Consider the following 13,381-nt stretch of genomic DNA (forward strand, 5'->3'; position numbering starts at 1 on the left):
CCACCATTCAATCATGGCTGATTTCAACTCCATTTACCCGCTCTCTCTCCATAGCCCTTAATTCCTCGAGAAATCAAGAATTTATCAACTTCTGTCTTAAAGACACTCAACGTCCCGGCCTCCACCGCCCTCTGTGACAATGAATTCCACAGACCCACCACTCTCTGGCTGAAGAAATTTCTCCTCATCTCTGTTCTAAAGTGACTCCCTTTTATTCTAAGGCTGTGCCCCCGGGTCCTAGTCTCCCCTGCTAATGGAAACAACTTCCCTACGTCCACCCTATCTAAGCCATTCATTATCTTGTAAGTTTCTATTAGATCTCCCCTCAACCTCCTAAACTCCAATGAATATAATCCCAGGATCCTCAGACATTCATCGTATGTTAGGCCGACCATTCCTGGGATCATCCGTGTGAATCTCCGCTGGACCCGCTCCAGTGCCAGTAAGTCCTTCCTGAGGTGTGGGGCCCAAAATTGCTCGCAGTATTCTAAATGGGGCCTAACTAATGCTTTATAAAGCTTCAGAAGTACATCCCTGCTTTTATATTCCAAGCCTCTTGAGATAAACTGTCCGTGTGGAGTTTGCACCATCTCTCCGTGTCTGCGTGAGCCTCACCCCCACAACCCAAAACGATGTGCAGTGTAGGTCAATTGGCCACGCTAAATTGCCCCTTAATTGGTAAAAAAAGAATTGGGTGCCCAATCTTCCCGCCTGCCACTGGCCGCTGCAGTCTGGTATGTCTTTGATTTTATTTTTATGTTATCTTTAACTTCCTTACTCAGTCATGGATGTTTTTTCCCCTCTTCCAATCTTCCTCCCTCTCTGGAATATATTTTAGTTATATCTCCTTAAACAACTGCCACTGCTCATCAACTTTTTAGTTTATCTTCCTCATCCTGTATGACCAAATTCTGTCCTCATGACGATGTCATTATCTTTCTTTAACTCCAGAACACAAGTGTGGGTCTCCTGTTTCTCGCCCACAATTTGAGGGAGAAGGAGGGAGAGCACGTTAATGATGAGGAGAATTGTTGCCAGAAAATAAAACAAATGGACAGAACGTGTGAAAGTCATATTTTACCACTGAACCAGATCATTGGGAAATTTGATAATGGAAGAAACCTGAAGTTTTGGAGTCTGAATGGACAAGACATTCGGAACCAAATGAATGAGATAACAGCCCAAATGGAGAGAAGCGGGTATAATTTGGTGGTGATAACTCAGACATGGTTACAAGGAGACCAGGGGCAGGATTCCCCGACCACCCGCCCCTGGGAATTCTCCGGCGGGACCTGTCTCTACGAGCGGCCTGCAGAGTCCTCGGGGGGGGGGGGGGGGCACTCAATTTGAAATTCCTTCATGTTATGATCACTCTTCCCTAGAAGATCCTTAACTATGAGGTAATTAATTAATCCCTGCTCAATACACAATACCAAAGTCATAATAGGCTGCTCCCTGGTTAGTTGCACAACATATTAGCACAGGGCTAAATCGCTGGCTTTGAAAGCAGACCAAGGCAGGCCAGCAGCACAGTTCAATTCCCGTACCAGCCTCCCCGAACAGGCGCCGGAATGTGGCGACTAGGGGCTTTTCACAGTAACTTCATTTGAAGCCTACTTGTGACAATAAGCAATTTTAATTTCATTTCATATTGCTCCAAGAAACAATCTATAACATATTCAATGTACTCTCCCTCGAGGCTAATCTTGCCAAGTTGATTAATCCAGTCTATGTGCATAGTGAAATCACCCATGATTATTGCCGTACCTTTCTTACAAACCTCCAATAATTCCTGGCTTAATCGGTGCCCCATTGCGGAACTACTGTTTGGGGGATCTATAGATTACTCCAACCAGGGACCACTTTCAGTTGCTATTTATGACTCCTAGCCAGATTTGTTCCACATATTGATCTGATTTGCTGACATCGTTTCCCACTGCAGCACAGGTCCCTTCCTTTGCCAATAAAGCTGCACCACCATTCTGCCTGTTCCACTTGAATACTGAGCACCCTTGGATATTCGATTCCCAGACCTGGGGCGGGATTCTCCCCTACCCAGCGGGGCGGGCTGCACTGGCGCCGAGGAGTGGCATGAACCACTCCGGCGTCGGGCCGCCCGGAAGGTGCGGAATTCTCCGCACCTTCAGGGGCGAGGCCGGCGACGGCGGAGTGGCACCGCGCCAACCGGGCAGTGGGGTTCGTCTCCGCGCCGGCCGTGGCAGAGAGCCACAGCAGCCGGCCGCAAAGGGAAAGCGTGCCCCCGCGGCACAGGCCCGCCCGCGGATCGGTGGGCCCCGATCGCGGGCCAGGCCACTGCGGGGCACCCCCCCAGGGCCAGATCCTCCCCCCCCCGAGGACTCTGCAGGCCGCTCGTAGAGACAGGTCCCGCCGGAGAATTCCCAGGGGCGGGGGGTCGGCGAATCCTGCCCCTGGTCTCCTTGTAACCATGTCTCAGTTATCACCACCAAATTATACCCGCTTCTCTCCATTTGGGCTGTTATCTCATTCATTTGGTTCCAAATGTCTTGTCCATTCAGACTCCAAAACTTCAGGTTTCTTCCATTATCAAATTTCCCAATTATCTGATTCAGTGGTAAAATATGACTTTCACATCTTCTGTCCATTTGTTTTATTTTCTGGCAACAATTCTCCTCATCATTAACGTGCTCTCCCTCCTTCTCCCTCAACTATGATTTTCTAATCTTCCATACCACTGAACCCTCCTCGCCACCCGCCCCCGCCACCCACACTTTTTTGATTAAAGCCCGACATACAGCCCCAGTTATGCGATTCACCAATACCCTGGCCTCAGCATGCTTCAGGTGAAGACCGTCCCATGAGAACTGCTCAGCTGTACCTGTCCTGGGAGTGTTTGATGGGGACAGTGTAGAGGAGGCTTTACTCTGTATCTAACCCCGTGCTGTACCTGTCCTGGGAGTGTTTGATGGGGACAGTGTAGAAGGAGCTTTACTCTGTATCTAACCCCGTGCTGTACCTGTCCTGGGAGTGTTTGATGGGGACAGTGTAGAGGGGGATTTACTCTGTATCTAACCCTGTGCTGTACCTGTCCTGGGAGTGTTTGATGGGGACAGTGTAGAAGTAGCTTTACTCTGTATCTAACCCCGTGCTGTACCTTGCCTGGGAGTGTTTAATGGGGACAGTGTAGAGGGAGCTTTACTCTGTATCTAACCCCGTGCTGTACCTGTCCTGGGAGTGTTTGATGGGGACAGTGTAGAGGGAGCTTTACTCTGTATCCAACCCCGTGCTGTACCTGTCCTGGGAGTGTTTGATGGGGACAGTATAGAGGGAGCTTTACTCTGTATCTAACCCCGTGCTGTCCCTGTCCTGGGAGTGTTTGATGGGGACAGTATAGAGGGAGCTTTACTCTGGATCTAACCCCGTGCTTTACCTGTCCTGGGAGTGTTTGATGGGGACAGTGTAGAGGGAGCTTTACTCTGGATCTAACCCCGTGCTGTAGCTGTCCTGGGAGTGTTTGAGGATCAGTACTGAGGGAGCGGCGCACTGTCACAGGGTCAGTACTGAGGGAGTGCCGCACTGTCAGAGGGTCAGTACTGAGGGAGTACTGCACTGTAAGAGGGTCAATACTGAGGGATTGCCACACTGTCAGATGGTCAGTACTGAGGTAGTCCTGCACTGTCAGAGGGTCAGTACTGAGGGAGTACCGCACTGTGAGAGGGTCAATACTGAGGGGGTGCCGCACTGTCAGACGGTCAGTACTGAGAGAGTGCCGCACTGTCAGAGGGTTGGTACTGAGGGAGTGCCGCACTGTCAGACGGTCAGTACTGAGGGAGTCCTGCACTGTCAGAGGGTCAGTTCTGAGGGAGTGCTGCACTGTCAGAGGGTCAGTACTGAGGGAGTGCTGCACTGTCAGAGGGTCAGTCCTGAGGGAGTGCTGCCTTGTCAGAGGGTCAGTACTGAGGGAGAGCTGCATTGTCAGAGGATCAGTACTGAGGGAGCGACACACTGTCAGATGGTCAGTACTGAGGGAGTGCCGCACTGTCAGAGGGTCAGTACTGAGGGAGTGCTGCACTGTCAGAGGGTCAGTACTGAAGGAGAGCCGCACTGTCAGTGGGTGAGTACTGAGGGAGTGCCGCACTGTCAGAGGGTCAGCACTGAGGGAGTGCCACACTGTCAGAGGGTCAGTCTTGAGGGAGTGCTGCACTGTCAGAGGATCAGTACTGAGGGAGTGCTGCACTGTCAGAGGGTCAGTACTGAGGGAGTGCTGCACTGTCAGAGGGTCAGTACTGAGGGAGTGCCGCACTGTCAGAGGGTCAGTACTGAGGGAGTGCCGCACTGTCAGAGGGCCAGTACTGAGGGAGTGCCGCACTGTCAGAGGGTCAGTACTGAGGGAGTGCCGCACTGTCAGAGAGTCAGTACTGAGGGAGTGCTGCACTGTCAGAGGGTCAGTTCTGAGGGAGTGCCGCAATGTCAGAGGGTCAGTACTGAGGGAGTGCCGCACTGTCAGAGGGCCAGTACTGAGGGAGTGCCGCACTGTCAGAGGGTCAGTACTGAGGGAGTGCCGCACTGTCAGAGAGTCAGTACTGAGGGAGTGCCGCACCGTCAGAGGGTCAGTACTGAGGGAGTGCCGCACTGTCAGAGGGTCAGTACTGAGGGAGTGCTGCACTGTTAGTGGTGCTGTTTTTCAGTTGTGACGTTGAAACCTCTGGAGTGGGATTCTCCGACCCCCCGCCTGTTGCCGAATTCTCCGGCGCCGGATATTCGGCGGGGGCGGGAATCGCGCCGCGCCGGTTGGCGCCCCCCCCAGCGATTCTCCGGCCCGCGATGGGCCGAAGTCCCGCTGCTGGAATGCCTGTCCCGCCGGCGTGGATTAAACCACCTCTCTTACCGGCGGGACAAGGTGGCGCGGGCGGGCTCCGGGGTCCTGGGGGGGGCGCGGGGCGATCTGGCCCCGGGTGGTGCCCCCACGGTGGCCTGGATTGCGATCGGGGCCCACCCATCCGCGGGCCGGCCTGTGCCGTGGGGGCACTCTTTTCCTTCCGCCTTTGCCGTGGTCTCCTTATGGCGGAGGCGGAAGAGACCCCCTCCCCTGCGCATGCGCGGGGATGCCGCGAGCGGCCGCTGACGCTCCCGCGCATGCTCCGCACGGCAAAGTCATTTCCGCGCCAGCTGGCGGGGCGGAAATCAGTCCGCCGCGGGCCTAGCCCCTCCAGGTGAGGGCTCGGCCCCCCAAGATGCAGAGAATTCCGCACCTTTGGGGCGGCGCGATGCCGGACTGATTCGCGCCGTTTATGGCACCGGTCGGCGGACATCGCGCCGATTACGGAGTATCCAGCCCCTGGTCCCTATCTTTACCTCTCAGGTGTGTATCAGATACCGCAGCTTCTGTGTAAAGGAATGCGGTTTGTGGTGGGGTTTGGGTGGGTTTCAGCTCCCTGTCCCAGGGCCCACATCTATCCCCAAATCCAATCGCTCCCAAGCGGCTCTGCGCCGCGGTTACAAATGTTGATTTGCGAGGTTGACTGTCGACATGTCGAGCTGACAGGGTGGAGGTGGATGTGGGAAAGGGACCTTCTCTGAAGAATCCCGTGCGATCCAGATAGTCTGAACAAATTCTTCCTAATCTTCCAGGCCGGAAATTCTGTGTTTCGGATCCCAATGTGGTGTCTATATCCCTCCTCCTATCTCTCTGTCTCTCTCACTCTGTCTCTATCCCTGAATCTCTCCCTCTCTGTCTCTCTCTCTCTCTCTCTGTTTGTCTCTCACTCTCTGTCTCTCTCTCTGTCTCGCTCTCTCTTTCTCTGTCTCTCTCCCACTCTCTCTCGCTTTCCCACACACTCTCTCTCTGCCTGTCTGTCTCTTTCTCTCAGTGTCTCTCTTTCTCCCTGTGTGTGTGTGTGTGTGTGTCTCTCTCTCTGTTCCCCACTCTCTTCCTCTCTTTTCCTCCTTCTTCCCCCCTCTCTCTCTCTGTCTTTCTCACTCTCCTTCTCTTTCTCTCTGTCTGTATCACTCTGTCTCTATCTGCCTCTCTCTGCATCTCTCTCTGTCTCGATCTCTCTCTCTTTTTCTCTCTCTGACCTGTCTCACGTTCTTTCTGTCTCCGTCTCTTTCTATCTCTCGCCCTCTCTCTCTCTCTCTGCCTCTCTCTCTGTTGTGTGTCTCTGTCTCTCTGCCTCAGACTCTCTCGACCTCACTCTCTGACTCTCTCTCTCTCTCTCTGCCTCTCTGTCTGTGTCTCCCTTTCTGTCTGACTCTCTCTCTCTCTGTCTGTGTGTCTCTGTCTCTCTGCCTCAGACTCTCTCTCGACCTCACTCTCTGACTCTCTCTCTCTCTCTCTCTCTGCCTCTCTGTGTCTCCCTTTCTGTCTGTCTCTCTCTCTCTCTCTGTCTGTGTGTCTCTGTCTCTCTGCCTCAGACTCTCTCTCAACCTCACTCTCTGACTCTCTCTCACTCTCTCTGGCTCTCCCTCTCTGTCTCTCCCTCTGGCTCTCTCCCTCTCTCTCTGTCTCTGTCTCTCTCTCTGTCTCTCTCTGTCTGTGTCTCTCTCTCTGTCTCTGTCTATGTCTCTCTCTCTCTGTCTCTCATGCTCTCTGTCTCGCTGTGCCTCTCTCTCTCTGTCCCTCTCTCTGTCTCGCTGTCTCTCTCTGTCTCTCTCTATCTCTCTCACACTCTCTGTATCCCTCTCTCTGCCTCGCTCTCTCTGTCTCTCTGGTTATCTCTCCCTTTCTCACTCTGTCTCTCTGCCTCACCCTCCCTCTCTCCCCAAACAACATGTGGGTATCATACTCCATGCCCTCCACCCTCTCTGCCAGGATACCATTGAGGGATGACCTCCCATCCCCGTCCTGCCAGTTCAGACCAGCTCTCACCGCCCTCCCACCACTCCACCCAGTAACCCTGCACAGGCCAACACCTGATACTTTCCTCTCGCGCTCCCACCTTGCCATGTAAGGAGATGGAGCTCCTGGAGAATTTGATGACACTCGGAATTCACCAAGACGCAGAGGGGAATAAGCTCCCCCATCATTAGGGTAGCAGCAGCGGAGACGAGGAGACACTTAGCAGTGTTATATAACGCCTTGGTGCTCTGGCAACCCCCCGCCCCCCCCCCCCCCGCTCACACCCTCCCAGTGGCGACCTTCTCCGTTACAGTATTGACTACTCGCCAGAACAGCAATGCTGAGATCGCAGTTTTTGTAAGTGATCAACAGCTGTTCACATCGCACACACTGCGCTCTCCCCACCCTCACTGCATTCCAAACCCTTCCACACAGCCTGGCCACAAAACACACTCCCTCTGGCTGAAAACTAACCCTTTCAACCTGAATTTCCATGTATTCCTCCCCCGCCCCGCCCCCCCCCCCCACCCCCCTACCCGCCCCCCCCCCCCACCCCCCTACCCGCCCCGTGAAAGATTCCTATGTAAACCGTCACACTGCAGTTACAGGCACCAGCCACTAGGCACCGCTGCAGATCTCTCTCTCTCCCCTCTGTGTCTCTCACTCTGACTCTCTCTCTCTGTCTGTGTGCATGTGTGTCTCTCTCTGTCTCTCTGTGTCGCAGACCAAGGCAGGCCAGCAGCGCGGGTTCAATTCCCGTAACAGCCTCCCCGCTGGAATGTGGCGACTAGGGGCTTTTCACAGTAACTTCATTTGAAGCCTACTTGTGACAATAAGCGATTTTCATTTCATTTCATTTCATTCCTTGTTCTGTCTCTCTCACTGTCCATCTCTCTCTCCGCCTGTCCCGCTGTCTGCTTGTTCCTAACTCGACCTCTCTCTGTCTGTTTCTCCATCTGTCCTTTCTCTCTCTCTCTCTGTCTCTCTCTTGCTGTCTCACTCGGACTCTCTGTCATAATAATAATCTTTATTGTCACAAGTGGGCTCACAGAAACACTGCAAGGAAGTTACTGTGAAAACCCCCTCGTCGCCACATTCCGGCGCCAGTTCGGGTACACAGAGGGAGAATTCAGAATGTCCAAATTACCCAACAGCACGTCTTTCGGGATTCTCCGCTACCCGGCGGGGCTGGCCGAAAACGGGCGGCCACTCGGCCCATCGCGGAGCGGAGGATCGCTGGGGGGGGGGGCCACTGCCAACGGCCCCCGACTGGCGCGACGCGATTCCCGCCCACGCCAAAAAAACCAGCGCCGGACAGTCTTTCGGGACTTGTGGGAGGAAACCGGAGCACCCGGAGGAAACCCACGCACACACGGGGAGAACGTGCAGACTCCGCACAGACAGTGACCCAAGCCGGGAATCGAACCTGGGACCCTGGAGCTGAGAAGCAACAGTGCTAACCATTGCGCAACGTGCTGCCCAAAACTCTCTCTTCGTCTCACTCTCTCTTTCTCTCTCTCTCTCTTTCCCTCTCCCTCTGCCTCTGTCTCTCTCTCGCTACTGAGCTCCTACAAGACTTGTTGACACATCTGATTGTAGGGGCTGGAGGAGGTTACAGAGATAGGGAGGGTTGTGGGGGCTGGAGGTGGTTACAGAGATAGGGAGTGTTGTAGGGGCTGGAGGAGGTTACAGAGATAGGGAGGGTTGTGGGCGCTGGAGGAGGTTACAGAGATAGGGAGGGGTGTCGGGGCTGGAGGAGGTGACAGAGATAGGGAGGGGTGTAGGGGGCTGGAGGAGGTTACAGAGATAGGGAGGGGGTGTAGGGGCTGGAGGAGGTTACAGAGATAGGGAGAGTTGTCGGGGCTGGAGGAGGTTACAGAGATAGGGAGGGTTGTCGGGGCTGGAGGAGGTTACAGAGATAGGGAGGGTTGTGGGGGCTGGAGGTGGTTACAGAGATAGGGAGTGTTGTAGGGGCTGGAGGAGGTTACAGAGATAGGGAGGGTTGTGGGGGCTGGAGGAGGTTACAGAGATAGGGAGGAGTGTCGGGGCTGGAGGAGGTGACAGAGATAGGGAGGGGTGTAGGGGGCTGGAGGAGGTTACAGAGATAGGGAGGGGGTGTAGGGGCTGGAGGAGGTTACAGAGATAGGGAGAGTTGTCGGGGCTGGAGGAGGTTACAGAGATAGGGAGGGTTGTAGGGGCTGGAGGAGGTTTCAGAGATAGGGAGGGTTGTAGGGGCTGGAGGAGGTTACAGAGATAGGGAGGGTTGTAGGGGCTGGAGGAGGTTACAGAGATAGGGAGGGTTGTAGGGGCTGGAGGAGGTGACAGAGATAGGGAGGATTGTAGGGGCGAGAGGAGGTGACAGAGATAGGGAGGGTTGTAGGGGCTGGAGGAGGTTACAGAGATAGGGAGGATGTAGGGACTGGAGGAGGCTACAGAGATAGGGAGGGGTGTAGGGACTGGAGGAGGTGACAGAGATAGGGAGGGTTGTAGGGGCTGGAGGAGGTTACAGAGATAGGGAGGATTGTAGGGGCTGGAGGAGGTTACAGAGATAGGGAGGGTTGTAGGGGCTGGAGGAGGTTACAGAAATAGGGAGGGTTTTAGGGACTGGAGGCGGTAACAGAGATAGGGAGGATTGTAGGGGCTGGAGGAGGTTACAGAGATAGGGAGGGTTGTAGGGGCGAGAGGAGGTGACAGAGATAGGGAGGGTTGTAGGGGCTGGAGGAGGTTACAGAGATAGGGAGGGTTGTAGGGGCTGGAGGAGGTTACAGAGACAGAGAGGGTTGTAGGGGCGAGAGGAGGTGACAGAGATAGGGAGGGTTGTAGGGGCGAGAGGAGGTGACAGAGATAGGGAGGGTGTAGGGGCGAGAGGAGGTGACAGAGATAGGGAGGATTGTAGGGGCTGGAGGAGGTGACAGAGATAGGGAGAGTTGTAGGGGCTGGAGGAGGTTACAGAGATAGGGAGGATTGTAGGGGCTGGAGGAGGTTACAGAGATAGGGAGGATTGTAGGGGCTGGGGGAGGTGACAGAGATAGGGAGGATTGTAGGGGCTGGAGGAGGTTACAGAGATAGGGAGGATTGTAGGGGCTGGGGGAGGTGACAGAGATAGGGAGGATTGTAGGGGCTGGGGGAGGTGACAGAGATAGGGAGGATTGTAGGGGCTGGGGGAGGTGACAGAGATAGGGAGGAGGTTACAGAGATAGGGAGGAGGTTACAGAGATAGGGAGGATTGTAGGGGCTGGAGGGTGACAGAGATAGGGAGGGTGTATGGGCTGGAGGGGGTGACAGAGATAGGGAGGAGGTGAGTACCATGGAGATCAACTGACCGACAGATCATTGTAATATTCGAGTCTCGAGCTAACAACTATGTGATTGTAAGTGGAGAGATCTTTATGCATTTTCTGACTGTGCCAATCACTTCCTTTAACACTTACCCACACCACTCACCCCATCTCTACTGTCACAAAACAGCAACATCTCCTGGCCACTCCCTCAGTACTACCCTCTGACAGTGCAGCGCTCCTTCAGCACTGACCCTCTGACAGTGCGGCACTCCTTCAGCACTGACCATCTGACTGTGCAGCACTCCCTCAGTACTGACCCTCTGACAGTGCAGCACTCCCTCAGTACTGACCCTCTGACAGTGCAGCGCTCCCTCAGTACTGACCCTCTGACAGTGCGGCACTCCCTCAGTACTGACCCTCTGACAGTGCGGCACTCCCTCAGTACTGACCCTCTGACAGTGCAGCACTCCCTCAGTACTGACCCTCTGACAGTGCGGCACTCCCTCAGTACTGACCCTCTGACAGTGCGGCGCTCCCTCGGTACTGACCCTCTGACAGTGCGGCACTCCCTCAGTACTGACCCTCTGACAGTGCGGCACTCCCTCAGTACTGACTCTCTGACAGTGCAGCACTCCCTCAGTACTGACCCTCTGACAGTGCGTCACTCCCTCAGTACTGACCCTCTGACAGTGCGGCGCTCCGTCGGTACTGACCCTCTGACAGTGCGGCACTCCCTCACTACTGACCCTCTGACAGTGCGGCGCTCCCTCGGTACTGACCCTCTGACAGTGCGGCACTCCCTCGGTACTGACCCTCTGACAGTGCGGCACTCCCCCAGTACTGACCCTCTGACAGTGCGGCACTCCCTCAGTACTGACCCTCTGACAGTGCTGCACTCCCTCAGTGCTGACCCTCTGTCAGTGCGACACTCCCTCAGTACTGACCCTCTGACAGTGCAGCACTCCCTCACTACTGATCCTCTGACAGTGCGGCGCTCCCTCGGTACTGACCCTCTGACAGTGCGGCGCTCCCTCGGTACTGACCCTCTGACAGTGCGGCACTCCCTCAGTACTGACCCTCTGACAGTGCGGCACTCCCTCAGTACTGACCCTCTGACAGTACGGCACTCCCTCAGTACTGACCCTCTGACAGTGCGGCGCTCCCTCGGTACTGGCCCTCTGACAGTGCGGCACTCCCTCAGTACTGACCCTCTGACAGTGCGGCACTCCCTCAGTACTGACCCTCTGACAGTGCGGCACTCCCTCAGTACTGACCCTCTGACAGTGCGACACTCCCTCAGTACTGACCTTCTGACAGTGCTGCACTCCCTCAGTGCTGACCCTCTGACAGTGCGACACTCCCTCAGTACTGACCCTCTGACAGTGCAGCTCTCCCTCAGTACTGACCCTCTGACAGTGCGGCACTCCCTCAGTACTGACCCTCTGACAGTGCGACACTCCCTCAGTACTGACCCTCTGACAGTGCGACACTCCCTCAGTACTGACCCACTGACAGTGCGGCGCTCCCTCAGTACTGACCCTCTGACAGTGCGGCACTCCCTCAGTACTGACCCTCTGACAGTGCGGCGCTCACTTGGTGCTGGTTACCTGGGAGTGAGTGAGCGATTGTGAGAGTATAATCAAGGTGGAGACAGGTTTTGCCGTTCCAGGATCCTGATCTTCCTCCACCGTTGCTTCCCGGATTGTTACCTGCTCCGGTGTGCTAATCCTGAGGTCTTTGATTGATTCCACAGTGGGAGACAAGGTTCCTGCCGACATCAGGATTATCAACATCATCTCCACCACTTTGCGTGTCGACCAATCCATCCTGACAGGTCAGTGAGGGACTGCTGTCTTGGCTTTCTTCAACTCTCTCAAACTAAATGGGAAATGAGTATGGCCAAATACTGACACCAATCTGACTCCAACCATCCCAACGGCAAACCAAGCCCTCTGACCCCAAACCAAGCCCCCTGACCCCAAACCGAGCCCTCTGACCCCAAACCGACCCACTCTGACCCCAAACCAACCGCTCTGATCCCAAACCAACCCACTCTGACCCCAAACCAAGCCCTCTGACCCCAAACCAAGCCCCCTGACCCCAAACCGACCCACTCTGACCCCAAACCAAGCCCTCTGACCCCAAACCAAGCCCTCTGACACCAAACCGACCCACTCTGACCCCAAACCAAGCCCCCTGACCCCAAACCGACCTACTCTGACCCCAAACCAAGCCCTCTGACCCCAAACCGACCCACTCTGACCCCAAACCAAGCCCCCTGACCCCAAACCGACCCACTCTGACCCCAAACCAAGCCCTCTGACCCCAGACCAACCGCTCTGACCCCAAACCATCCGCTCTGACCCCAAACCAAGCCCTCTGACCCCAAACTAACCGCTCTGACCCCAAACCAACCGCTCTGACCCCAAACCAACTGCTCTGACCCCAAACCAACCGCTCTGACCCCAAACCAACCACTCTGACCCCAAACCAAGCCCTCTGACCCCAAACCAACCGCTCTGACCCCAAACCAACCGCTCTGACCCCAAACCAAGCCCTCTGACCCCAAACCAACCGCTCTGACCCCAAACTAACCGCTCTGACCCCAAACCAAGCCCTCTGACCCCAAACCAACCGCTCTGACCCCAAACCGACCCACTCTGACCCCAAACCAAGCCCTCTGACCCCAAACCAACCGCTCTGACCCCAAACCAAGCCCTCTGACCCCAAACCAAGCCCTCTGACCCCAAACCGACCCACTCTGACCCCAAACCAACCGCTCTGATCCCAAACCAACCCACTCTGACCCCAAACCAAGCCCTCTGACCCCAAACCGACCCACTCTGACCCCAAACCAAGCCCCCTGACCCCAAACCGACCTACTCTGACCCCAAACCAAGCCCTCTGACCCCAAACCGACCCACTCTGACCCCAAACCAAGCCCCCTGACCCCAAACCGACCCACTCTGACCCCAAACCAAGCCCTCTGACCCCAGACCAACCGCTCTGACCCCAAACCATCCGCTCTGACCCCAAACCAAGCCCTTTGACCCCAAACTAACCGCTCTGACCCCAAACCAACCGCTCTGACCCCAAACCAACTGCTCTGACCCCAAACCAACCGCTCTGACCCCAAACCAACCACTCTGACCCCAAACCAAGCCCTCTGACCCCAAACCAACCGCTCTGACCCCAAACCATCCGCTCTGACCCCAAACCAAGCCCTCTGACCCCAAACTAACCGCTCTGACCCCAAACCAACCGCTCTGACCCCAAACCAACT

The 13,381-nt window shown here is 55.5% G+C and overlaps 1 protein-coding gene across 1 annotated transcript in view; it reads left to right on the forward strand.

The window, feature by feature from the left end:
* LOC140395993 (sarcoplasmic/endoplasmic reticulum calcium ATPase 1) overlaps window positions 1-13,381 on the forward strand; it is a 165,179-nt gene that overhangs the window by 14,923 nt on the left and 136,875 nt on the right. Inside the window, exon 6 of the mRNA XM_072484029.1 lies at window positions 11,852-11,932. Coding sequence (XP_072340130.1) covers window positions 11,852-11,932 — 81 coding nt within the window. The remainder of the gene's footprint in view (window positions 1-11,851; window positions 11,933-13,381) is intronic.

Source organism: Scyliorhinus torazame, chromosome 19 (assembly GCF_047496885.1).
Source record: "Scyliorhinus torazame isolate Kashiwa2021f chromosome 19, sScyTor2.1, whole genome shotgun sequence".
NCBI classification, from domain to species: Eukaryota; Metazoa; Chordata; class Chondrichthyes; order Carcharhiniformes; family Scyliorhinidae; genus Scyliorhinus; species Scyliorhinus torazame.